Source organism: Pithys albifrons, chromosome 7 (assembly GCF_047495875.1).
Source record: "Pithys albifrons albifrons isolate INPA30051 chromosome 7, PitAlb_v1, whole genome shotgun sequence".
In the NCBI taxonomy this organism is placed as follows: Eukaryota; Metazoa; Chordata; class Aves; order Passeriformes; family Thamnophilidae; genus Pithys; species Pithys albifrons.
Genome location: NC_092464.1, coordinates 15844001 through 15869674, shown reverse-complemented (window position 1 = coordinate 15869674; position 25674 = coordinate 15844001). Strand labels below are relative to the sequence as shown.

Sequence of the window (25674 nt, the reverse complement as noted above, 5' to 3'; positions counted from 1 at the left end):
GTGCTGAAAAATCCCCAAAGATCTTGTGCAGCACCGCACACAACCTCCGAACAACTGTGTGAGGAGCTACCTTAGCATTTCAAAACACTCTACCTTTGCAAACTTTTCAGTCAATTCAATGTTTTGTATAACTTGAGAACATCTTGAAGCAAAGCAGTTGAGCTTTCCTGTTTAAAAGTAATTACATCTATTAAACTATTCAGCATCTTCTATAACTGTAGTATAATTGTTGTTCATGAGATTAAAAAAAAAACCTTTACTGACTTTGTGTTAATCTAGTTAATGTCCTACATGGTATGTCCATGTTACTAGAAAAACCAGTATTTATAACAGATGTTCTTCTTTCAATAGCCATGTGAAAGCAAAGCACTGTTACCAACGTATTTTCCCATCCCGAGGAATACTCTGGAATTTTTGTCAAACTTTCTCGCTTTCATCACAGCTCAGCGCATCACACAAACCATCTGCATAAATAAAGATGTAAGCATCTGCTGTATGGCAAATGGTCTCAGGGGCAGATGTTTTTATCCTTGCACTCGTGTCACTGGCTTGGATACATTATTTGAACAGATGTACACAATCTGAAAGTCTTGTGTCCCACAGTGAAACGTCTCCAACTGCTTCCTATCAAAGTACATAAATGCCATTTGCACCTGCATTTATGTTAATGATATAAAGGCAGCAGGGGTTCCAGCAACGTGAGAGCTGATGCTAAGAAACACATTTACATGCCTAATTGAAGTCTGAGATCTCCCAGCACCAAGTGACCACATTCACATGGATACAAAATGTACTGAACTATACACTGACTTCAAAAAATCAAACATGAATTTTTAAAAAATTGAAATACACACACTCAAGGAGCAAAACTATTACTTCAGGTTTTGATACCGTTTTCCAATGTATATTTAAAAACCACAAAAAGTATTAAATAAATTCCTAGGTAAAATATGATAGCCTTATATTTTGCAAAATATTTCATAAGATACACAATTATTTCATGTCAGTTGATCAACAAAAACATTTTATAGAACTCACAAGGCCAAAGGCTTTTCAGTTCACTGAGGCACACTGATATTTTACGTCATTATTGAGCATTGTGAAACAAATCTATCACTTGCTCAACAGTAAATATTTAACATGAGAGTGAGTGACAGAATACAATGCTTCAATAATAATTTTATAATTCCTAGGAAAAAATAAAATCTGAGAAGTTAGATATTTATCATTATTCAGAAAAGTGTACCTGTGACATGGAGTTACTGCATGGAGTTACAATTGCTTGTTATATAAAAGATAATCACCTTTCTTATAAAGTATTTTAAATTGAGAAAAATACAGATGACCTGGAGGAGTACAGATCAAATTACAGAACTGCTATTACATGACAAATGGCAGCAGTGAAGGGTTTATGCTGTCACTCAAAGAACTTGCACTGATCATTACTTCCATACTTAACTGAAAAAGAACAAGCACTTCTGAAGTACAGAAACACTGACAAAAATGCTATACTGAATGTACCTGATGGATAGGTTCTACTACAAATGCAATTTATTTTCAATCCTTTTATCTGTAAGAAATGTACCAACATTAGAGACATACATAAATCATTATAAATTGCTAATAGCCTCAATATTTTCCAAGTGCCACATTTAAGAAACAAGTGGTTCTTGATGTAAAGACAAAAAAGTATGAGAGTAAAAGAGTAAAAAAAACTCCTAAGATTAGTATATTTCTAGAGTATCATCATTTCACACTGACATACCTCCTGGCCATGATCTAGTTATGACTTCTAACATGAATGCTCACTTCCAAAGTCTACCATTCACCATGAGTGCAAGTTGATAACACAATACTGACAAGAATGGATTTTGGTTTTGGGTGGAAAAAAAAAGCCTTCAAAAAAATCTCAAAGCAAGCGGTTAATCGGTTTCATGTTTGCAAACAGCTTCACAGTCTATATTCTCCTCCATCAGAAATGGCTTTAATATTAGACTGTCACTGGGGTAAAATTCCTGTTACTTCAAGGAAAAATTAAATAAAGGTTTTAAGTATTCAAAGTAAGTACTTCAGTCATAAGCACACAGGTGTAGAGCACATTGAGGGATGGACAGCTTTACCCAACAGCAAGTACCATCTCCCTTGAAAGAATAGTCCCATTAGACACAGAACTAATCAACTAAGATCAATTTGCATGACATGCTTCAGGAACCACTTGCTCAGAATTATTACAGCATCATAAAAATACTCAGTCTTCACAAAACAGGTAAAATATAAACTTACATGACAGTAAAAGCTTGAGGTTTCAAGTTAAGTAATATATAGTGCTTTTCTTAATTAACATAAGTACTAACACTGGAAACTTAACTGAGAATCAGCAATGGTTCTGAAAGCTCCATTAGAGCTCATGTCATATCCATCAAACATTCACTCACATTTAAGAAGTATCATTAAAAATGACACTTATTAAAAATCATACTTAAACGTCAGCATTACAGCACAGATCAAAAGGGAAAGGAAACTGAAGTTACAGCTACACATTCAGAGGCTTGGGAATATACAGTTGGATGAATATCCTTACTAATAATGGAAGGGGAAAAAAATCAAGACACTAATCCTACTGAAAACTACATCAAACAAAAGACAACTTTTGAAGAGACAAAACATGGAAGAAAGAGTTAAACACAAAAAGTGTTAGTAAGAACAGGAGTCTTACAGAAAAGGCATTTAAAATAAAATTTTAAAAGAAGTTAAATTTTTTTTTTTGCTCCTGTTAGTCTTGCAACACAATCTGGAGACAGATTTGAACCCATTTTACACGGGGGTCAAATAGAGCAATGGTTTCCAAATATATGAGAGCTAAAAATATTGTAATTAAACCAGGACACTTAATTCTGCTGAATCAAACAAGAAGCAGATGCTTTTCAAGTTTCAGCTACAGGTGGTAACAGTAATTAGCAGTGCCCTGATGAAGAAAACAATTCTAGCTATTGCAATTGTTTAAAGTGTTAAATGCTGCAGTATAACACTTCTTTTTTCAAACCATACTACAGTAGAATAGTAGACACAAGTCATACAGTGATTAATAAGGATGGAATTTCTTCCACATTTTGAATCACAAGCAGCTAATTTCTAAAAGAAGTACAGAAAATATACTATACCTGCAGAAATTGTTAACGGATTCTGCATTATGCTCTTTAATAGTTACGACAATGTCCCTGGAAAGAAATAGAGATACTTAGAAGCTCTGATAATTTTTCAGAAACAAACAAAAAAATTATTAGGACAATGGCAACAGTTTCTAGACTTGTATTTCAGAATGAATCCTGGCTGCACCTCATGCAAAAACACCACCAGAGTTTTAAACCAAGTGTTTCTTTGGACCCTTATATGCACTTTCCATATTTCCGCACCATGCACTAACTTTGGCTTCTCATAATTGAAAAGCCCTGTTAAAGCCAGGAGAGAGGGAACATCATGGATTCCAATGGCACAAGGCATTCTGAAGAATCACAGACAACGGAGGGTTAAGCAATGATTTTCCTTTAAACAGGTGGAACTGCTGGAGAGGCTCCCAGAGGAGAACCACCAAGTTGATCACAGGGCTGGAACCTCTCCTATGAATACAGGCCCAAAGAGCTGAGGATCTGAAGAGAAGTCTCCAGAGAGACCTTATAGCACCTTCCAGTACCTAAAGGCAGCCTACAGGAAAGCTGGAGAGGGAGTTTCTACAGGAACACATACAGATAAGACATGGGGTAATGGCTTTAAACTGAAAGATGATAGTCTTGTGTTAGATATTAGGAAGATATTCTTTTCTGTAAGGGTGGTGAGGAACTGGAACAGGTTTCCCAGAGAAGCTGTGAATGCCCCATCCCTGGAAGTGTTTAAGGAAGCAGCTTTGGATACAGCTTTGAACAGCCTTGTTTAGTGGAAGGTGTCCCTGGCCATGGCAGAGCGGTTGGAACTTAACAGGCTTTAAGGTCCCTTCCAACCCAAACCATTCTGTGATTCTGTGTGACTACCTGGATCACACAAAACTGACTGACCAGCAGAATCTTCTGTGGATGCTGCAATTAAGGTATTAACTTGTTCTTGTGAACAAAACATTACACTGCCATCTCTCCTCAATTTGACATTTGTACTTAGAACAAGATCTGATGCACTACATTTGACAAAATGGCATTACATAAATGACCACCCAGTAACTTAAGAATTGGCTATTTCTTTCCAGTGAGGTCAAGTGTGTTATTCAAGCTTTGGTGACATGTGATTCAACAATCAGGTAAGAAAGACATAGTATAATATAATGACAATATAAAACTGTGTTAGTATCCACTTAGATTTTCTTTTTCATAAAATGGCCTAGCTTTTGGAATGGCTGCATAATAGTTTGGTTCAACTGACCATCACTAACGTTTAGAAGTCACGAAGGGTATAAAGCTCTTCTCCTGATGCAGTTGAAGGCTTTAGGAAAGTAACAGATACACCCATTGACTGACGTAGATGGAACTACAACTTCTTTGGGATTTACCCAGATCCAGACTTTCATACCAGAGTACATCCACAACATTCCCATGAACAAAGCCAGCTGCGTAGATGCAGAGACTGCTTACTTTCCAGATCAATTTAAAAGCCAGGAGAATCTTACACAAAGAGCATGCCAGACATGCACTCAAGACCGACATGAAGTGCCAAAAGATTGAGTTTGATTAAATACAGAAACAGTTAGGACAAATTCTGATGGCCATTATCAAACAAAGTAAGTGTAGAATCTATTTCTTTACTATCATGCAATTGACTCTCAAAGAGCCATGGTGAGGTTCTGGGAAGGAGATGGTCCTGTAGGTAGCAGTAAAGTTAAAAAAAAAAGACAAAACCAATTCCATTATCAGGAAGTTCAATACCAAAGCATAAAAGACCATTAAGTGTGGCTGCTGTGAGACCTCTCACACAGCAAGCAGGTGAGGTCCTTTGGTACCTGTATCTTCTCTGCTGAGCATACATAATAAGCAGCTCTGGTATATCAAACAGCATCTCCTTGCAGAGGTTTGCTGACGAGTATCAGCAGATCCTACGCTGCCTCAAAGAGCCTCTGTCCGTGGTACTTAGGCAGACAACCCTTGAGCTGTCAGACCCAGCATACAAACACGTCAGCTCATCTAAATATAGTTTAGTGTTGTGGGAACATACAGAAAACTCCCTCTTAACACACAAGAATGGAACAGACCGCAGTGATGTAATTTTGGAAAGGCAAAACACTTGTAGAAACCAGTGTGGGTTTTCAACTTCTGTGTCACCCACATTGTAAGACATTCTTCTTTAAGACTGTATTGATCAATAACATCATTTCAGAGAATCAAAGTCAGAAGTTTTTCTTTGGCTTCAGTATTTCCAGCACTGCAAAACATACTGAAGTAGTTAAAGAAACACATACTCTTGTAAAAACAATGTAAGAAATGATGTTCAAATTAGGATTCTCAAAATTACTGTTCTTAAGTCACTCTTTCTAGGTTTTCATGGAGTATTAAATTATGTAAGAGCGCTCCCCACCTATGGTTACCAACTCCTCTTAGAATTACAACAAGCAAACCAGACTTCAGGATACAGAGCACCAATTTTTAGAATACCATGTGGAAGTAGAAGCTCCACACATTTTCTCACATATTCAGAAACCCTAACACTAGAAGAGAAAATTGGACCATATAAACCAAAATATTTTGTAGAGAGGGATTTCTGACTTGAATTCAACTCTAACTGCAATAAGGTGATGGTCTAATCTAGAAAATCCAGCGCTTATTTGATACACAAGTACACTGATCAGCTACTGTCAACAATAATCATAATAATTTTAAGAGAGTATCATCTCTCCAAGTAATTGTTCATCTTCTAGCCATTCACAGATAGTTTTTTTTCTTGTTGCTATAATAAAGAACCTTTCATCACTCTTTGTATTTGGAGATATTTAATCAAGCAACCTTCCTTTTTGGAAAAACTGAACAGATCAACACAGAGGTCAAGATAAGATTCTTGTCATCATCCCTTCAAATTTTTCTAGCCACCATTATATGAATGGTTGTATTAAAGCTTGTTTTCTTCTAATACAAACACAGTTTACAAAGCAAACCACATAACCTTGTGCAATTGTTCTGTTTGCATTTTACACTATTTTGAGATACATCAGTAGAGATACTGTATTTTTCATCCTTTCTCTGGCAGTTTCTGACACTTTTCCACAAGGCTTTAACTTGTTTAACAGTTACTTAGTATCTACAGATATTTGATGTGTGTTCTAAACATAAAATGCAATCTTATCAAAAAGTTCTATACTGTGCATTGATTCAGAATATTAGAAGTTGAAGGTTGTAACATCCACACAGCTACCTATACCTGCCCTCAGGATATTTTTTTCTTTTTAAATTTCACTATAAATCTTGCTTAGTATGACTACTTCCCATAAAAAACATGTTGATTTTCAAAAAAGACCCAATCTTAGAACTAAAATTATTAACTAAATTTTGTGCCTGTTTTACATCCAGAACAAATTTTAAGTTGGTCACAAAGTAATAATTCAGGATGTCCTGTTTTTTTTACTGAATACTGAGGAGGCAAATGTTCTTGCAGTTTTCCATGGTTATGTTTGAGTCCAATACTGGCTCTTTCCAAATACTGAAGATGATATTGATTATTTCTATTTTTCATTATCATAAATTCTTCTCCACCTGAGAGCCTATCCCAAGGATAATTTTAGAATTCTATATAATCTTAAAATTTGTTTCCTTCATTTGTAACCCTAGCAAAGGACATTAAATAAAATCATTCAAGTCACAGTACTACTCAACTCAAAATACTTCTCTAGAATTCTGCTGCTGACTACTCAGAGATGGAAAGAAATCTACAAGAATTTCAAGTGAAGAAGAGTTGAACAGAATTAGAAAGTAAAATCTATCTTAATGCCACAAAATAAGCTCTATTATGCCTATACTATTCCTTATGTTACCTCAGAATGAAAGAATAAGTGAATTTTCAACAAGAAGAAATAAAAATAGCAAATACACTGGAAAAAATCTTACACTGTGACCTCCTCTCTGAAAATCAAAGGAAGCAAAATATATACATGTAATAATTTAAAAGTAATTTTCACAGAAAGTTACCCACAGGTCTTTTATATGAAACAGGTGTCCTGATAGACACATTGAATCTGAGTATCAGTTGAACCCAATTAACCTAATTTGATGCTTGTCCATACTAAGACATTTATCTTAGATGGTACACAAAATCCTTTAGGATATTACACAGAAAGTGATAAATAGTCTGTAAAGGTTATGACATTAATTTTACTGTCATTCTCATGCTTTAAGCAGACATCAAAACTAAAAACCTCGTCCTCTGGGAAGGAAGAACTATCTGAAAGTAATTATAGGACTTATTATCATAACAGTATTAAACTAAACCATTATGACCCCAACCAAATTTATTTTCGGTACCTTTTGTTAAAAGAACAAAGCTGCTCAGTGACGACTGCGCCTTCTAACACAGCGAACATCAGTTCAGGTACCGGAAGAAAGCATTAAATCAAATCTTATAATTTCATACTAAGCTTAATTATGAATTTTAATTTAAAACTAAGCATGCAAAGATGTGTTAGTCAAATATTATGTAATTTAATTTCAGCAGAAAAAACCTCAGCTAAAAAGAAAAATTAAATACTTAGAACAGTTAAGAAAAGACATTCTCCTGACAGAAGCCTGTGAAATGCCCATTTGTATTTCAAAAGCAAATTTATGCACTTCATTTTTCACACCTGTTCTTTCACACACTGTGCCACCTTATAAATGAGTGCCATGCAAACGTTATTTCCCTTAATTTAGAAACTTTTCAACTGAAACAAGTTCCCCAAGAAGTGGGAATGTATTGAATCAGCACAGGTTCCAGGAAAGTTGACAAAATTCACTGGTATATAAAGGCCAAGCTAGACTTGAAATAAAAGATTAAAACATTGAAGCTACACAAAAATACTGAGAAAGATAAAAATGACAGGCACAAAGACTAACTAGTGTAACACACAAAGGCATTTGTTCAAGCAAGTGTATTTGCCAAAAGCCTGCAGTGCTTGGCTACTTTATAACATCAAGCACAAGGCATTAAGCCAATTTGTTTAAAAAAATAAAAACTTCTCCAAAATCCTAAACCACAATAACCAAGCAATAGCTGATCTGCACTTCTGAAAACCTGCAAAACTATTCTGCATTTCTCTGTTGACATCTTCAGTCTCAAAGTCTGATTTATTCAAAGTTTTCTATTTCACATCACATTTTTACACCAGGATTTCATCCTCAATCAGTAGACCCTTGTCTTCCTATTCTGTACCCCCAGAGATACGGATGTAGTCACAAAGAATGGCTTTCTTAAAAGTGAAATTACACAGTGCTTATGTTTCCATACTTAGATAATTAATCACAGAGAAATGTGTGTCCATGGCAGAATTCTTTTGGCTGAGACCATTAGATGACTTCAGCAGAACCACAAAAAGAAACAGAACAGTATAAACCCAGCAGAACCTAAAACTCAATCTATTTTTAAACTTTTGGTCATCCTGTGAGATGGACCAGACCGAGTGCATTTCCTGAATTTCAAGCCTTACGTGCACTGAATGCCACAGTGGCAATCCTGGACAAAAACGCTTCCCTTCATACTCTGCTGGGTGATGTGGGGAAGGGTTGGCTGGCATGCTTACACCATGCCCATCTGTCAGTGGAACTGTGCCTACATGACAGGTTCCATGCTACTTTCAGTAACATGTTGCTGAGAATAAAAGCTTATTTATGAAACGGCATAGGGCAACTTCAACATTTGGCTTAAAATAGAAAGCAAATAAAAACTCATTGCTTTTCTGGAGGACATATGTCTTCTGAAATCAGCTTCTAAGGCTTTTCAACTGTATGGATAAAAGACTAGCACATACACTGCAAGAAATGAGGCTTTGCCACACATTTTATACTATTGCAGACAGCCCAGCATACAGGCTCAGTAATTCTTATTTTACAGCTAGAGCTACCTCCAAGAGAGAAAATTACAGGACCTGTGAAGAAATGTATAGAAGTGAAATTTCTCAAAAGAATGCTTGGAGAAGACTAAAGAAGGAGCAATATTCATTCTTCATTCCATGAAATGTATGTGTATTAAATAAATTGTTGTTGAACAGGTTTTACAACTATAAATAACCCCAACTATTTTCCATTTAAGAAAACAACTCTATTCTGAAAAACTAAAAAGGAGCAATGAACAGCATGACCACTACTATGTCTAATATGAGACAAAATATGGCAAAAAAATAACATCTTTTTTCCAAATTTCCAATCTAAATGGAAAGATTATAATTTATGTTTTCCTTAGTAAGCACCTTCTCAGTAGTAGTGCTTTGAATGCTGCAAACAGGTCTTACAATTTAAATTCAAAATACCTTCATGTTTCTGAAAAAAAAACTTAGAAACAGAAATATCTGGTAATGATTAATGTCAAATTTACTTTAAAATTCAAACTGTGCAATTCCTTCTCCTCCTGTTCCTCCTGCTGCCACATTATCCTGGTCCCTAATTAAGCATTAATTCATTGCTTGGGTCCAAACTGCTTAGAAGCTACACTGGGATTCTCAGCAATGCAGTTTCATAAGACGGAATCTACGTATATTGCACTTCTGTTAGGAATATGTTATGCCATTTATAGTGGAATTGCAGCACACCATTATGGTTTTCAGTTTGCAATGCCTGATTAAATTGGAAGACTTTTTGACTTTTGTTTATAATTAATTACTGTTTTGGTTTCATAAGGACACACTACATAATTTATCTTTCACTATGTATCTGCTGCAGTACACCAGCTTCCTTTCAGAAGATAAACCAGTATCTTTCAGATAATATCACAAATAGTAAACAGCAGTTTCAGTGGAGTTAAAATAAAACTTCATACACCTAAAAAACCCCACCTATGACTCTGCACAGCTACCCACACAATCATTCAGGTTGGCAGAGATCACCCAAGGTCATCCCATCCAACTTCCCTGCTTAAAACAGGGTTAACACTGGGCTCACAGCTTTGTCCAGATGGATCTTGAAAACCTCAACAATTGCCTTTAATAAATCAAATCATGTTTACTAACTGACAGCAAAGGAAGTCTTAAAATCACAGAAGAATTGGGTCTACATACATAGGGCGGATTGGTCCATCAATCCCTGTTGCAATGCTCCTACCACACTTCGGAATTAGCTAAACCTCCCATGTTCCACGTTATGCTGAAGGATTCAAGTGAATTTCAATGACTGGCAGAGAACAAAGATATTTTGTATATTTATACCTTTTATTTACCTGTTCTTACACTACAGAAAACCAGGTTATTTCAAAGAGCAGGATGAAGTTAATGTACAAAGTTACCAAGCAAATAAAGATGACTAAAGGAAGGACCAAAAAACCTCATTATTTGTATATTACTTGGGTTTTTTCATCTTTCTCAACTTCAACATTTGAGGAATATGCAATTACAAGTACTGTAATAACAACTGCCAGTGAAAATTTTAGGATTCTATTAATTATTAATTTAGACTACAGAAATAACCAGCCAGGACTGCAATGCTGAAAGGAGAGCAAGTTCTGTTTTCTTAATTTGGTAGTCCTAACATATTTTGGAGATACTTGATACTTCAGAACTTAATCACACATACTCAAAATTATTAGAATGTATCAGATAACCCAGCCTTAAAAAATTCATTAGTCATTTAAGGATCAAGACAAGAGTACAATACATTCACCTGTACAATTTGATTGAATTAAGTTTGAAACTGAATTCTTCACAGAATCACAGCTGGCCTTTAAATTCTGTAAAGACTAAACACGAAAAAATAAATCACTTCTATTTTGACTAAAATATTTCAGGTTACTTCAACACTAATCTCAATTCCTCTGATAAAACTTACTGTGTCATTCAGGAAGGATTTTGTACAGGGTTTCCTTGTTTTCATATAGTCTGAGTATCTTGTTAATGTTCTACTTAGAAGAAAGGCAACCAAAGCAGACAAAAAACAAAAAAGCACCCCAAACTTTGCAAGCTGAATTGCTTTTACAGTTCTGACTAAAATAGGGGAATTATTTCTGATTCTATAGCCACAAACTTGAGCATAGTGCTAAATTTTGCCATGGTACCAAATAAGTAAAGTGAGCATCATCTACAGCTGTTTCTCTAAGAATTTTCATTACAGAATTTCTTCAAAGGTCATCATTGTGACATTTACAAAGTTTGTGCAAATACCCTCCACACTTTATAAAATGTAGTGCATATTTTTTAACTTCATTGTATTGTATTCTCAGACCCAAGCAAAACAGGCATTGAAGAACTAAAAAATAAAAATTAAAAAAATATAAAAGAATCTTACCATTACTATAACTGGTCCTGATCAAGCAATGAATGAGCTAGGCCAAGATGGTAGGTATTACCAAGATGTTAAAATTCAAATTGCCTGCCAACTAACAACTTTCTCTTAGAAGTCCCCCTCAAAAGGACTCATCTGTAACACATGCCCATGAGTCAAAGACAGAAGCTAAATAAATAAAGAACAGAAAAATGGTGTTGATGCCAAAAAAAACCCAAACACTAACAGAGGCCTAAGACCATTCAAAGCATACTAAATTATAAGGCCTAATTTCACTCAACAAAAAAAAGGTCTTAATGTGAGTTATACACTGAAGTCTTTAGTTATCTGTGTTGAACGAAAAAGCCTATTTTCTGCAGCTGAGCTCAAAAATAACCTCTAAATTCTACTGAAGTAGAGTTCATTTGAGCATGTGTGACTGTTGTGAGGCACAGCTGGTCCTTGCAGATACCCCCCGTAGTACACCAGGTAACTCATCAGATGTTGTACTAAAAACTGCTCTGACTGGTTTGGTGCTGAATGGATCCTGTACCCAAACTTTGTCTCTAACGCTGCTTGCCTAAACTGCTTCAGGACTAAGGACTTTTTTTTTATGAGTAGTTGAGTGCCCAGTACACTTCAAGAACATTTTTTAAAACCAGAGATGTAAATACAATAGTTTACAATAGTTGGACTTTTTTAAAGTTATGTTGAACACTAAGAACACTGCCCAACTATGAATTATCATATGTTTCCCAAACATGATCCTACTCACCAGAAAGGAGTAAGTACGTAACAGGTCACCTGTAAATATCTGTAAAAATCTAATGACTGGCATAAGCAACTTCAGTCTGACTTCTACATTTCCTGCCTCCTAAACATGTAATAAACTATTCTGTATTGGAAGAATCATCAAACAGTAAGTTTACAAACTAGAACATAATCTCACTGAAGCACCTTCATAAAACTCAGAGTTACAAATTTAGTACAAGAATTAAAAGGTCATGTTTTATATAAGCTCTCTCATAGTAGGTGCCTTAAGTGCTAAAGAATATTGCATAAATTTTAGACTTGTAGATAAAAAAAATTCTCAACACAAAACTGACACAGCCAAAATTATCTGGCACAACTGAGGGCAGTTCAACACCCACAGCTGAAGAGGTGACCTACAGCTTCAGAACCCTTGTGAGAGCTGCAGCAGGACAAGTGAAAGCCCAGCTGTGCGCTGAGCACACGTAGCAGGGGCAGCATCTGCCCTCCCTGCTCTGCTGTGTCCAGGCTGTTTCATACAGACCCCAGAAGAGTTCAGCTATTCATCTGCATTCGTTACTCAGTCACATCCCTCTCACTTTCTAGGAAAGGAGTGCCACCACTTCGATGGATTCACCTGCATGGAATGCCTCAATTCCCTGCTTGGGAGCTCCCAGAGGTCTGACCCAACTGACAAAGCAACTGGTGGGCGGAAGCGACCAATATATCATTTATTTTAAGAACAATCAGGACATAACAGAGTATATTTTCTAGTCAATCTGGTATAAACACTTTTTAAAATACTAATAGCAAAATTTAGGTAGATAAAAGTAGTCCACAGGCTTACCTAGTTTTGGTGACAATTGATTAGCATCAAGAAGCACATAAAATATCAGCTGTTGTTCAAACTAGTACACAATTTCCATGCAATATACAGGACATTAACAAGACAAAGTGTGTATCTATAGTCTAAGATTTACTTAAATGATTCATTTTTTCTGTGATTTATTACTGTCTTTCAGCACAATGTTACTGATGAAACATGCCTACTTATTACAAAAACCTTCACACAGTTAAACACACACTGTCTTTACTCACTTTGCTTATGTTGTTCTCATTGTGCAAATAGTCCTTGCCAATATAATTTTCATTTTTGTATCCATCACCCTGCTTGTTGTTTGAAAAACGTTAAAGGCACAGAGCATCAAAGACTAACGGACATATTTAATGAAGTGTCCTCAAAACATGTTCACAGACTAAAAATGTGAAATAAACATGTCAAAATTATTCCTGGACACTGTCCAACAACCAGCTGTGGTGTGCAGACTCTGCTAACCCTGGGAACATTCTTCTTTCTCTATGGGCCTCCAGCTTTGTCTTCTGTTCCTACAGATATTTGTATTCCTAACGCATTCAGTTAAATTCCAAACTAAGCAAGACCAAACTGAATTAGTACTTCAAGAAAAAAACAATTAAGCATGAACAAGCTTTTAGAGTAACTAGGGTTTTTTTGGTTTGACACACTGTACTTTTTCATAACTTTCCCATAAAAACCTTGCTGTAGGACACCTACACAACTTGAGTCATGTCAAGCCTTCAAATCCCAACATTAAAGTTCTGCTCAGTTAGGGTAATTAAATAACCAAACATCTATTTTTTGAATGGTGGCACTAATTCTTACACTATGGCTGAATCCAAATTTTGCTAGTTGTGTTCAGAGTCTCTAGATTTCATTAGAATAAATTATTTAAGGCACTGCTCAAGCATGCAGAGAGAGTGTTAAGAAAGGCAAAGGTCACCTGGAGTTGTAAATAACAAGGGATGGAAAAGGTGGCAAGAGCAAGAACACTGGCAACAAAAGAAGGGCTAAGGAAAAAGTGGGCCTAATGCTTAGCAAAGAAGGTGAAAGAAGCCATAGAAAAGGCTGAGCTATTAATATAATGTTACAACAGTAGATAAAGATGAAGTTGTACAAATCCACAGGATCAGAAGGATGTATCCATGAGTGCTGAGAAAGCTGGTCAGTGTCACTGCAAGGATGCACTTTATTATCTTTTTAAAGTCAGAATATCAAGGAAGATTCCCAAAGACTGGAAACTGGCATATAGCACACCCATTCTCAAGAAAAGCAAGAAAGAGAGTCTGGGAAACTACAGGCCAGTCAGACTAATCTCAGTTCACATAAAGGAGTAACTCCATGCAGCAGTACAAGGTAGGGTCCAGCCTGCCCATTCTGATCAGCATTAATTATGCAACTGTCCTTTAAATCTTCACTGATAGCATATTACTACTGGCCTTTTCAAGGTGCATGTACTTTCTAAATTTGGGCACATTAGTTACCCCTCTGCTCCAGCCTTCTAAAATTTCTCCACTGTTTCATGATTTGTTAAAACTCAAAATGAATAATTCATATAGCTTCTAAGCTTTTTTTCTTTTTTAGTATCTGCAGGTGTCAGGGCAGCAGATTTAAAAACATTTAACATTAATAGTTGCTGGTACAGTGATAATACATTCTTCCCATCACTAATGATGGAGGTGGTGAGATGTAAAAGCATTATCCAGCCTTTCTGAATAGAGAACATAATATTTATTGAATATTTATGCCTTTTTCTGCACAGCAGAAATTTATCATCCTTGCCTATTATTGGACTTCTACCATTATTGAGCTTTTGTATCCTTCAAGAGCACCCTCTATATTTAAAGAACTCCATTGTACTCTCCTGCCCACAGATTTTTATTAATAACTTTACCTCCTTAACCACCTGTCTCCAAGCCATATAGTGCTTGCCATCATCAGCTCTCCATTCTTTAAAACTGTACTGCTAACTTCATTACCTTTCTTACCTTTTTTAACCAAGCAAATCATATTTCTTAAAAGAAGAATTACTCTGGAAGCAACTAAATGAGCAAGTGGTTATCAAGTTAGTCGCATTTTTATGCTCAAGTACTCCTTGTTTTTTAAGTTTGCTCTTCTTTTAAAGATTAAAGTAGGAGATATGTGCATGCAGAACTTGTTTTTGGTTCCCAACAAAAAAAGTTAGGTCACAGTTCCTAACACATTTGCACTATTTATTCTACATGCATCAGAAAGAAAAACCTGTACAGAATTCAGCAGAATAATGTGGCTTTTATTTGATAAAGAACTGTCATGTATATACATATGTATGTATGTGTATATATATCTATTCAAAGAAGTATTTTAAAAGCTTCAGAAATTGATTTATCAGCACTAGCTCCCAACACCTGCAACAGGCAGAACTCTCATAATTTTCCTTAAGAAACAACTCATGTTTCTAGATCTGAATTGGATTTTAAAAAGCCTCTAATGTATTTTTTTTCAGATAAAAATCCCTGACACAGGAGTACTCTATTTGTCTTCTGAATGGTGAAAACTTTTCAAGTAGGCAATGTAGAACATTTAACATATAAGACTGCAAAAAAGTCTATAGAGTTTTGATATGACATTTTAGTTTTCACAGAGGTTCTTTAGTGAACACTCATTAAACATGTTTTAACACACCAGTTCTGATTCACTCTCATTATACAGCTGTGATTTGCTTTTGTTTTTTTTTACCATTTTGCTTTGTCTCAAAAACCAGCACTAAATAGCAGAAATATATAAGCTTGGACAAAGAACACAGCACCCTGTAAGATTTAGACAAGAGTTTTAATCTGGAAAGAACATTACCAAATGCATTTCTGTAGCAGTAAAAATTAGTGCTTCCCTTGCAGCAAAGCAGAAAACTCTGCATATTATTGCTACCATATTCACTTTCTCTCTGTAAAGTCCACTTGCCTTTCAGTAACAGTGAAATAACATAAGATATGTGCTGTTAACTTTGTCATTTTGAGATGTGCACTGAGCTTATGCCAACAACCTGCATCACCTTCTGTATCCAACAATTCATCCATCCAGCCCAACCATTTTTTTATAGAGCACTGGAAGAGAGGAGAGGAGAGAAAAAATAATGATGATAACAGCCAAAGACATTCTGCACTTTCCTTCTAAGGTATTTCTGCTCTGTGTGAATTCACTCGCTGCATTCAGGCCTCATGACCCACACCATGTAAATGTCAATGACCATGCTACAAATTGGAACTGAATTAATCTTAAAAACTCCATAAAACGGTGATGACAAAGAGTTCCCTTCAAACCCACGGTCATTTGATTCATCTAAAAAAATAAGCATTTTGATTGATGACATTTATCTTTAAAGATAAATAGGTAACTCACTTTTTCCTTTTTAATATATTTGGCTACATACACATATAATTTCCAAGTATTTGCAAAACTGCCTACTGCATTAGGTGCAACACCTGTGGCATTTAAAGATCATGCAAATCCACAGACTGGAAACCAAATTCTATTTATACAAATGGAAGAATTAAGCTTTAAGATTCTGAAATGCAAAGTTTTGGACACCATTTTTAAAAGAAACTACCAATAAATAAATACACATAAATAATTTAATTTAGGCAATATATGTACACTTAGCAGAGTGCATAGAAAACATAAAACTGCTTTGGGCTTCAGACCAGATGACAAGTGTAGAACTTCTTTTATCCAGGAGAAACACAAGTATAATAAGGATACAGTGCATGCCCTTTCCTAACATCTTTCAAACTCTTAAATACCTTGTAAGATTCTCTGCTTTCATGACTGTTCATCCAAAACCATAAAATTAAAAAGTCTTAAAAATAGACAAAACTTCCAAAAATTCGGGGGGGGGCGGGGGGGGGGGCAGTACTGCATCTGAATGTTAAAAATATCATGATACTTCATTTTCTCTTGACACAGAAAAAAAGGCCAGTATCTCTATCACTACATTTAATCTCCTTTTCTTCATTTGCTGAATAGCAGTCTCTGAATGTGGTAAACTGGGCAATGAAACTTAACATTAGCAAAGGCTTTCAGGCATCTTTTGTTCCTGTATTTATCTGTGGGTCACATAAAATATTGTAAATAGCCAGTAAGAGCTGCAAATAAGCTATTCCCATCACCAAGATACGTGCTTTCGGTAAATGATCAGAAGCAACACACACCTGGGACCATCCTGCTTGTTACACTACTGGTAAGCACCAATAAATTGCAGAGAGCGAAGGTGTTCAGTTCTTTTCCTTTCAAAAATCACTCTTTATTTTATTTAGTAAGAATCCAGTGAATAAATACAAGCTGGATGCATGCTTAGTGAACTCTGAAAAGAGATACTTTCAAAAATAGAAATAAAAAAAACCAAAAAACTGTTAAGAATTAGATGTAATTGGAAAAATTATCACCTCAGTACCTCAATCTTTTTGTTTCCTATTCCACAAGAAAACAATGCCACCTGAAATTCACTAACAAATGAACACATACACTGGTTTCAATGATTTTCAGAAAACCAACATAATTCTTTCTCTCAATGCACATGAATCAATTCAAATGAGTTTGTGCAGATCACCAGGTCCAAGACAACATCTCACCAACTAACTTATTAAAGTGGTAGGGATTCTCATCTAATCCGAAATTACTGGTTTCAGTGCCAAGTTTTCATTGCACAGTTGCTTTTGTCAGCTGATTATTATCTAATTTTAAGCTACAGAAATCATGCTTATTTCAGTTTTTAAACGAAAGATGGCAGTTTTACCCAGGATACCTGTTACTTCTTCTTACAGGCAGTGCTCAAACCAAGAAATTCTGAGTGGGCAGTGTAACAGAAGAGGAATTTTTGTCTCAAGTAGCAACTACAGTCTGATAAACTGTTCTGTTTCTCTTTTCATCCTTGTACACATTTTTGACAAACTAGGAAATGTGTATCCATTAGCATTTCATGAACATTTTCAAGATTTTATGCCAGACATTTTCCCTTTCAGACAACAACAGATAGAAAAGTATTTAATTCTTCTAACATTTGGGTTGTAAAAGTCTTATTTCCTACCAAAACCAGGACACTGTAGCTGCACTGCCTCTTTTTTCAGCATTTTATCCCTACTATATGTTGCCAGTATTTTATAATAAGGCTTAAATGTTTTCAGAGGGAAAATGTGGTTATGATGTAACCGTCTTCCAAAGTAATGGGAGAATCTTCCAAAGTGATGGGAGAAGCTAAAGAAAGAACTGGCCAGGAATGCAAAAGTCAATGGCAGCATTAGATGTAGGAGATGCTGAATCTTAAGATCCTGAGAAAAGCAATAGAAGACCAATAGCAAAATTGCAGTTCTGAATGGAGAAACACTGGCAAAGGGTGTCCAGAGACTGTGTAATACTCATCTATGAAGATAATCAAGACTCAGTTAGACAAGACTGTGGACAACCTCCTCTAACTATGAAGGTAGCCCCGTTTTGAGCCAGGCATTTGAGTGAATGACCTCCAGTGGTCCTTTCCAAAATAATTTTTTCTGATTCTATAATGCATACCCACAAGAGCACATTACTTTTGGCACATCTTTTTTCAACTTACTAATTTTCCTTTCCAACATCTATGTCTGTTAAATAATGAACCTTTCAAAGTAAATGATGATTCAAATTAACTTTGCTAATACTGACTTTTAAAATCTCTTACTGTGCCACCACCATACCCTCACACCTTCTCCCATCTTGTCACTGGGATATCTCCTCCATGTTTCACCTCTCTTCCTCCCTAAAGCATCAATACAGATCTCTAGGAATGAAAGTACTAAAGAAATTATAAAATTAGTAATAGCAGAACTATGTGCATGCCATCAGTACACATTACTGAACACACAGGAATTAAAATGCAGTACATTCATAGTGAGTGTACAAAGGAATGCCATAATTTAAAGATCTTATGCATGCTTGATACTTACCTAAGAACGAAGGTTATAGCCAATTTCTATAAAAATATCAGTGTTAAGATGTTTACATATAAATATATATGTATGTAACATGCCTAAATCCAGAGAGCCAAAGAGGAAATGTAGACCACAAAAAAAGCTGATGTGCAACACAAATCTACTTTGAAGTCAAAGTTGTGGAACTCTAACGTATGTAGCCCACCAGATCCAGTATCTAGAAAAAAGATCTGAAAGACAGTGGCATAAAGAGCGTGTGTTCTGAGATTCTCCTGTTAGCAGATAGATGGTATCTTCTGAATTAGGACAAATCTATGAAAAGTCAAAGAGTCAATCATTAAACATCTTCATAAATGACTTGGGTGCAGCACTCAAAGGTATTCTAACTAAATTCACTGGCAATGAGGAGAAGCTACTGACTTTCTCCAAGGCCAAGAGGCCCTGCAGAGAGACCTAAACTAGAGGGTTGGGCTCAGTAAACTGTACGAAGTTTAACAAGCACAATGGGGCAACACTGGATGTATGGACAGAATAGGGAACAAGAGGCTGAAGAGCATTGCTGAGAAAAGGGCCCTGGGGGTACTGGTGGATGGCAAGTTTAATACGAGCCAGCAGTGCCCTGGCAGCCAGGAGGGCCAGCCCTGTCCTGGGGGGCATCAGGCACAGCATCCCCAGCCGGGCGAGGGACGGGATTGTCCTGCTCTGCTCTGCACTGGGATGGCCTCACCTGGAATATTGTGTGCAGTTGTGGGCACCACAATATCAAAAAGACATTAAGCTATTAGAGACTGTTCAAAGGAGGGCAATGAAGATGGTGAAGAGCCTTGAGGGGAAGCTGTGGCTGAGGTCACTTGGTCTGTTCAGCCTGGAGGAGACTGAGGGGAGATCTCACTGCCATCAACTGCTCCCTCATGAGGGAAAGCGGAGGACAGGCACTTAGGTCTCTCTTCTGTGGTGACCAGTGACAGGACCTGAAGGGAATGATCTGAAGCTGTTTAGGTTAAATATTGGGAAAAGATTCTTCATCCAGAAGGTGGTTGGGCACTGGAAGAGGCTCCCCAGGGAAGTGGTCACAGCACCAAGCCTGACAGAGTTGAAGAAGTGTTTGGACAACGCTCTCAGGCTCATGGTGTGATTCCTGGGGCTGTCCCGTGAAGGGCCAGGAGCTGGACTTCAGTGATCCCTGTGGCTCCCATCCAACTCAGAATACTCTATGACTCTGTGATTCTTTCTGTGCACCAGTGGTAAAAAAATTGATTCTATCAGAGTGCAAATCAACATTTTAGCAGTACTTAAGACTCTGTTAGATATAGTTCAAGTCACTCAAAAAAGCCATGGAGATAAAACCTGTTCTTAAAAATCTAGTCAAGAGGCACTCTGTGACTAAACAGTTTGTGAACAAGGAAACTGAGAAACCACTATGTTTAAAAACAAAGTGCCTGCAGTTCTACGAAATGTGCTATTACACCGGATGTGTGTTAAATTTGTTTACATGTTACTTTTTATAGACATTTTCAAACTGAGGCACTTAATCTTCCCTTAGATAAGTGAAACGAATTAATTACTATCAAATCCTAGACATATTTATGCATTTTGTCACAACAGTAATTTACATGTCTTCTCTAAAAGAGAACTTGTACAAATCTGAATATAAAGATACAGGTGACTACATTGTCTGAAAGCTTAAAAACTCACCTAATTCAAATTATTTCTTATTTCTATAGCAGCTTGTTAAAGGCAAACAGCTTCTTTCTCTGCATTAAGGTTAGATGTAATTCTTCCCTGCATCACAGCTACAAGCATCACCCTGTCTCTAGTAAATTAGAGACATCTAAGCCCAGAAGAGTTTTAAGTTAAACCACTGGAAGATCAATCCACACTCACACACACAAGATCAGCAGAACCAGTTTAGATCCTGTAATAGGACTTCAACAAAAAAGCAAGAGGCAATTCGGGTAGACCCTGAAACCACATATTTTTGATAGAAGAAAATTCATTACCACTCAGGATACTTTCCACTGCAAAGGTGAAATTCACAATAGAAAGTTTGGTCAGTTACATCCTAAGTACTTTACAAAGTAAATTCAAAACAGTTTACCTTTAATTACAATATAACATGTAATTCTCTTCTGTCTTCATCTGAGCTGAAGCAAAATTAAACAGGTAAAGAGAAAGGCAGGATGATCTATATATCCTATTAAACAGAAAACAGGCTTCAATACAGTTTTCCTCTCAACTAATTCTAAATTCATCAGTGTTTCAATAACAAAAAGTCAAAAGTAAATGGTTTTGAAAATATGAAGCTTTAAACAAAGCACTACTCTGCTGCAATTTGTTGCACAGAAAGCTTATCATGCTTGCAAGCTCATGTGCTCAGGTAAACTCTTCCTATGAAGTTTCCTGCAAAATCTCAGATACCTGCAGATCACATGAAGGCCACAATAAAATGACTAAGGAAGAGTAATTTCAAATTATGAGCACTATCTTCTTCTGTCTAGTTATACTCACTTGGTGCTTCCTGCGTTTTTCGACATGATTACTGCATAAATACTTCATGCCAGGACTGCATTTCTGTGTGTTGAATAATATCCCAGTAAGAACATTCGGGTTCAACAACAAAAACAGACATATCTGACAGCCATGTTCCCAATTACATGATGGAGTATGCAATTAAGAACTGGGCAGCATACTGACTGCATTCCAATTATAACTCAGCCATCAAATACAGGAAGACTTCCTGAAAAGATTAAAAAGACATTTTCATTAAAATATATTCTTTCTATGCTTCACTAGCATTGTAGCACAGTTAGCAACAGGCACACCAACTGCTCTAACTTCTATTTATATAGCAAAGCACAGGCACTGGTATGCATGAAAATTAAACTAAGAAAAGGGCTCAAAGTGCTACAGTTTATTACCTACAAACCATTTTCTTCCAGGTATAACCATATAAACCCACTGAGATCCAACACAGTTATGCATTCACAAGACTTTAGTCAGTCAGTTACTGGGAGGACTTTTGAGTATCTATGTTGCAAGGACAATAATACAGCTGAACAAAATAGAATTACTTGCAGCCTGAGAATTTCACAAAGCAGCCAATTAAATGCACAAGGTAATAAGACTAGCATTATGAGCAAAAATATTATCTGTAACGGGATAATAAGATAATGACATCACTCTTGAATGAAGTATGAAAATTTGGGCTACTTCTTGAACCATAGAACCATAGAACCTCCAATTACTTTCTCTGACATTGTCAGTGCCAAAAATACACCCACCAATGTCAACATTACAACTCCTCACACCCTAAAAAACCCCTGCCATCGCAATCTTCAATGTTTCTTGGCGCTGTGAGAAAACAGTATAAAGGTCATGGAAAACAAACTTCACTCGCATTCTTACAGGTGTCTCCTCCACATAAAAGCTGAAGAGCAGCTGAGCGATGGCACACGGGACCTCTCAGTGCCCTTGCAGAACAGAACACTTCAATTCCCACACCTGTGAAGTCAACATTTTCCAGTACTATACAGTCACTTCTATTTAAAAACAAAATAATACCTTGGGTTTACTGTTTATATCCCAAAACTGAAAACCAGAAGAAATACAGGATAATTGAACTACATGGGAAAAACAAACTTGAGTAAGATCCTGTCTTTATAATTTTTTTTTAGATATGCAGCTACTGCAAAGAATTCAAAGGAAAAAAGAATCCTGAAGGCTCAAGTAGTTCTACATTCAAACAAGCTTAAAAAGATTTCCCAATTATACGGTCAAAAGTAAGAAGCTACAGTCAAAATCTGGCTTTTTTATATCATAACCTATTTTCCAAACGTATTAGGAAAAAATAATCCTGCATGAGAACTCGCAGTCATTCAACCAAGGTTCAGCAAATTCTAAACCCACACACTTGATTTGTCATCTATTTGGCTGCTAAATCTGACTCTAAAAGAGTGATGTGTTACCTTTTTATTATTTTTTAAAAGATTTCTCTGGGGATTGCACAGCAAAGGAATGAGTATGTAGTCTACTTTACACAGGAAGGAGAGATTTTTATCCTCAAAAACAGGAGGTTCGCCCACATGATCACCTGGGACAAACTTGGCCAGTGCAAGCAAGCTAGAAGGTTATAGGAGCCTGGGAATGTTTAACATCAAGAAAGTAATTACAGCCCAGCAAGATCAGAAGGAATTACACAGGAAATGTGAACAGTAACCCTTTCATGCCAAAAAAAAAAGAAAAACTGAGCGCTCAGCTGCCAAACTATGAGGCTGTACTAACCAATTGCAAAATGTAGGAATGGAAAAAACACTATATATTACTAGGCTATAAATTCCCAACGATGTGATAAAGCTACACCTCCACAAAAAGAACAAAACCTCCAGTCTTTCTTCTTGCCATGCATATGCAGTATAATTAAAGCTCAGAAGAAACATGAAAAAGTTGCAACCACCACACAAGAACAGTCAGTTGTCTCTTCCAGACTTTTTAACTTTCTGCTGACCAAACAGTCTCCTCTCTAGAAGACGGTCAAACATCTTGTTCTTATTTAGTCAAAGGAAATGTCCTTCCAAAATATATAGCAAGAATGCTAACTCTCTCAGTTACCCATTCCATGAAAATGAATCTCCCAAATTCTGAAATAAATCCCATAGCTCAGTAGAATGAGTTCAAGCTACCTTACGTATTTGTTGGTGAAGCAGTTTCTGTTCTCTAGGGACATGGAGGAATTTGAGTAATCTGACTGTATGTCAGTCTAGTTCCAAAGCCTTCAAGTGCCATTTTGGAAAGTCAACAGTGATCTGACACACCTGCTCTTCACACAGAAGTGGGAACCATTTTAGTGATACAAGAGACATTTTTAAGCTCCTTACTAAGGAAAATTGCATTCATTTATATCTAGTAAGACACAGTGCTGCACATAAGCCAAATCAGACAAGAGATGAGCAATACTGCAACTAAGCACTAGTGTTTTTATTAATTTATTGACTGAATTAACAGGTAACTACACCATTCACAGACAAATATTGGAGAGAGGCCACTAAATAAAATCTGAAACTTTTCTTTGCAACTATCCTCCAAGAAAGCAAGTATGGTTATTTTTCCTCACAATATACAGCTATCTTCAGAGCATCCTAGTACATAAATGTAGGTTTAATACTTCCATGAAATCATGAAAAAAATAAATAAAACCAGTATTACTTTGATCTAGCCTAAATGGACTCTATAGTTTTATGCTTCTTTTGAAGCAAAATCTTATCATACAAAAGACAACTTAAAAATACTTAATTACTTAATGATTTAGAACATAGTCTTTAATTACAGAATCCATAACTTAACCATTTTTCTAACACCCCTTTATGTGGTCATGAAGTCTTTCCCACACTGCAGTAAACGAGGAATTTGACAGCCAGTTGAAAAATACCTGTAAGAAATTAAGTACGGGACAGACATAAATGATGCTAATGAAGCACACCAACCTCTCACAGTTTCAGCATCTCACCTTAAGCAGGAGAAGGTGCCCTAAACTGGTCAAAGGTGGACAATCCTGCACTGGATTAGACTAACTCATCACCTGAATAACCCTCCCAGCAGCTGTTGATCCAACCTGGCTTCCTTTGCATTTAGAAAATCAAAAAGGCTTCACTCAGTCCTCTTAGAGCAGCTCTGACCACAATTATTTCCAGTCTTGCCACTCTAAAGTCACTGAGATAAGCTCCCTAACCAAGAAACTCAACATGCTACAGCCACCAGGCAAGCTAGTCCTTCCTGTTTTCTTTTAGCACTGCACTTACTTGGTTCATCAACAAAAGAGAGCAGAGCATGGACCTTAAATACCTTACACATATGATGCTTTTGTCAACTCACACCATTACACTAATTGCCATTAAAAAAAAAAAGTCAGACTTTACATTCCTATGAAATGCACAATAGCATACATTGCTTCTATTTCAAATCCCATCTGCCCTGAAAATGGTAAGAGCTGCTACTGGAGCCAGACAAGAGTCCAGATTCCCCACTAAAACAGAAGACCCAAAGCAGGAGTCAACATGTTTTACTAAAACACTAATACAAGATTAATGAGAATCATCTCAAGGAAAAGCAGATTTATTACCATCCTCCCTCTCAGATTATTGTAACCGTGATTATTGTAAGCAAAATGTTCTCATCACAGGAAAAAAAAATTTCTCCATAAGGTATTAAGTACATCATTCTACATGTTAGACAACAGAGAACTAGCACAAATTTCAAATACACCAACCTGCAATCAAAATCACATAAACGTAAATATGACATAAATTATATTTATGTTTCTATAAACTATGCTATGGCAATATATTCTCTTGCAGTGCAAGTAGATATTGGATGAAAAAAATATGTGAGAAAGATAAACAAACAAGTAATCACTCTACTAACAAACTACACCAGGTGTTTCAGAATGGCTCCTTAATCAAAGCAAAGATAAGGGAAAAAAAGCCTTCTCTGACTTTTGGACCATTCTGCTCATTACAAAAGTGAAAAGAAATAATCCAAAGCAACAAACTTCTTCAGGATCCCACATATATCTGGCACCCACCTGCTTATGTAAAGATTGGTAACATGTAGTGGTGGCTTTTAAATGGATATTTTTCAAATAGCAACAATCCTCAAATAGCAAAGCTTCCTTTTCAGGTGTTCCAACTCAAAATAATATTTAAAAGTTGACCATTATTTTAGGCTTATCATCCCT

At 36.3% G+C, this 25674-nt stretch overlaps 1 protein-coding gene across 7 annotated transcripts in view; it reads right to left on the bottom strand.

Moving 5' to 3' along the window:
- Nucleotides 1-25674, bottom strand: part of ZNF438 (zinc finger protein 438) — a 47739-nt gene that overhangs the window by 14060 nt on the left and 8005 nt on the right. For 5 of the 7 annotated variants that reach the window (XM_071559983.1, XM_071559990.1, XM_071559985.1 and 2 more), the window contains one exon: nt 3162-3218. The exons of 1 other annotated variant lie outside the window; for it this stretch is intronic. In XM_071559983.1, coding sequence (XP_071416084.1) covers nt 3162-3189 — 28 coding nt within the window. In that variant the 5' untranslated portion in view covers nt 3190-3218. Of the gene's footprint in view, nt 1-3161; nt 3219-13250; nt 13310-25674 lie in introns of those variants that run through there. One more of the 7 variants, XM_071559987.1, reaches the window with a different exon arrangement.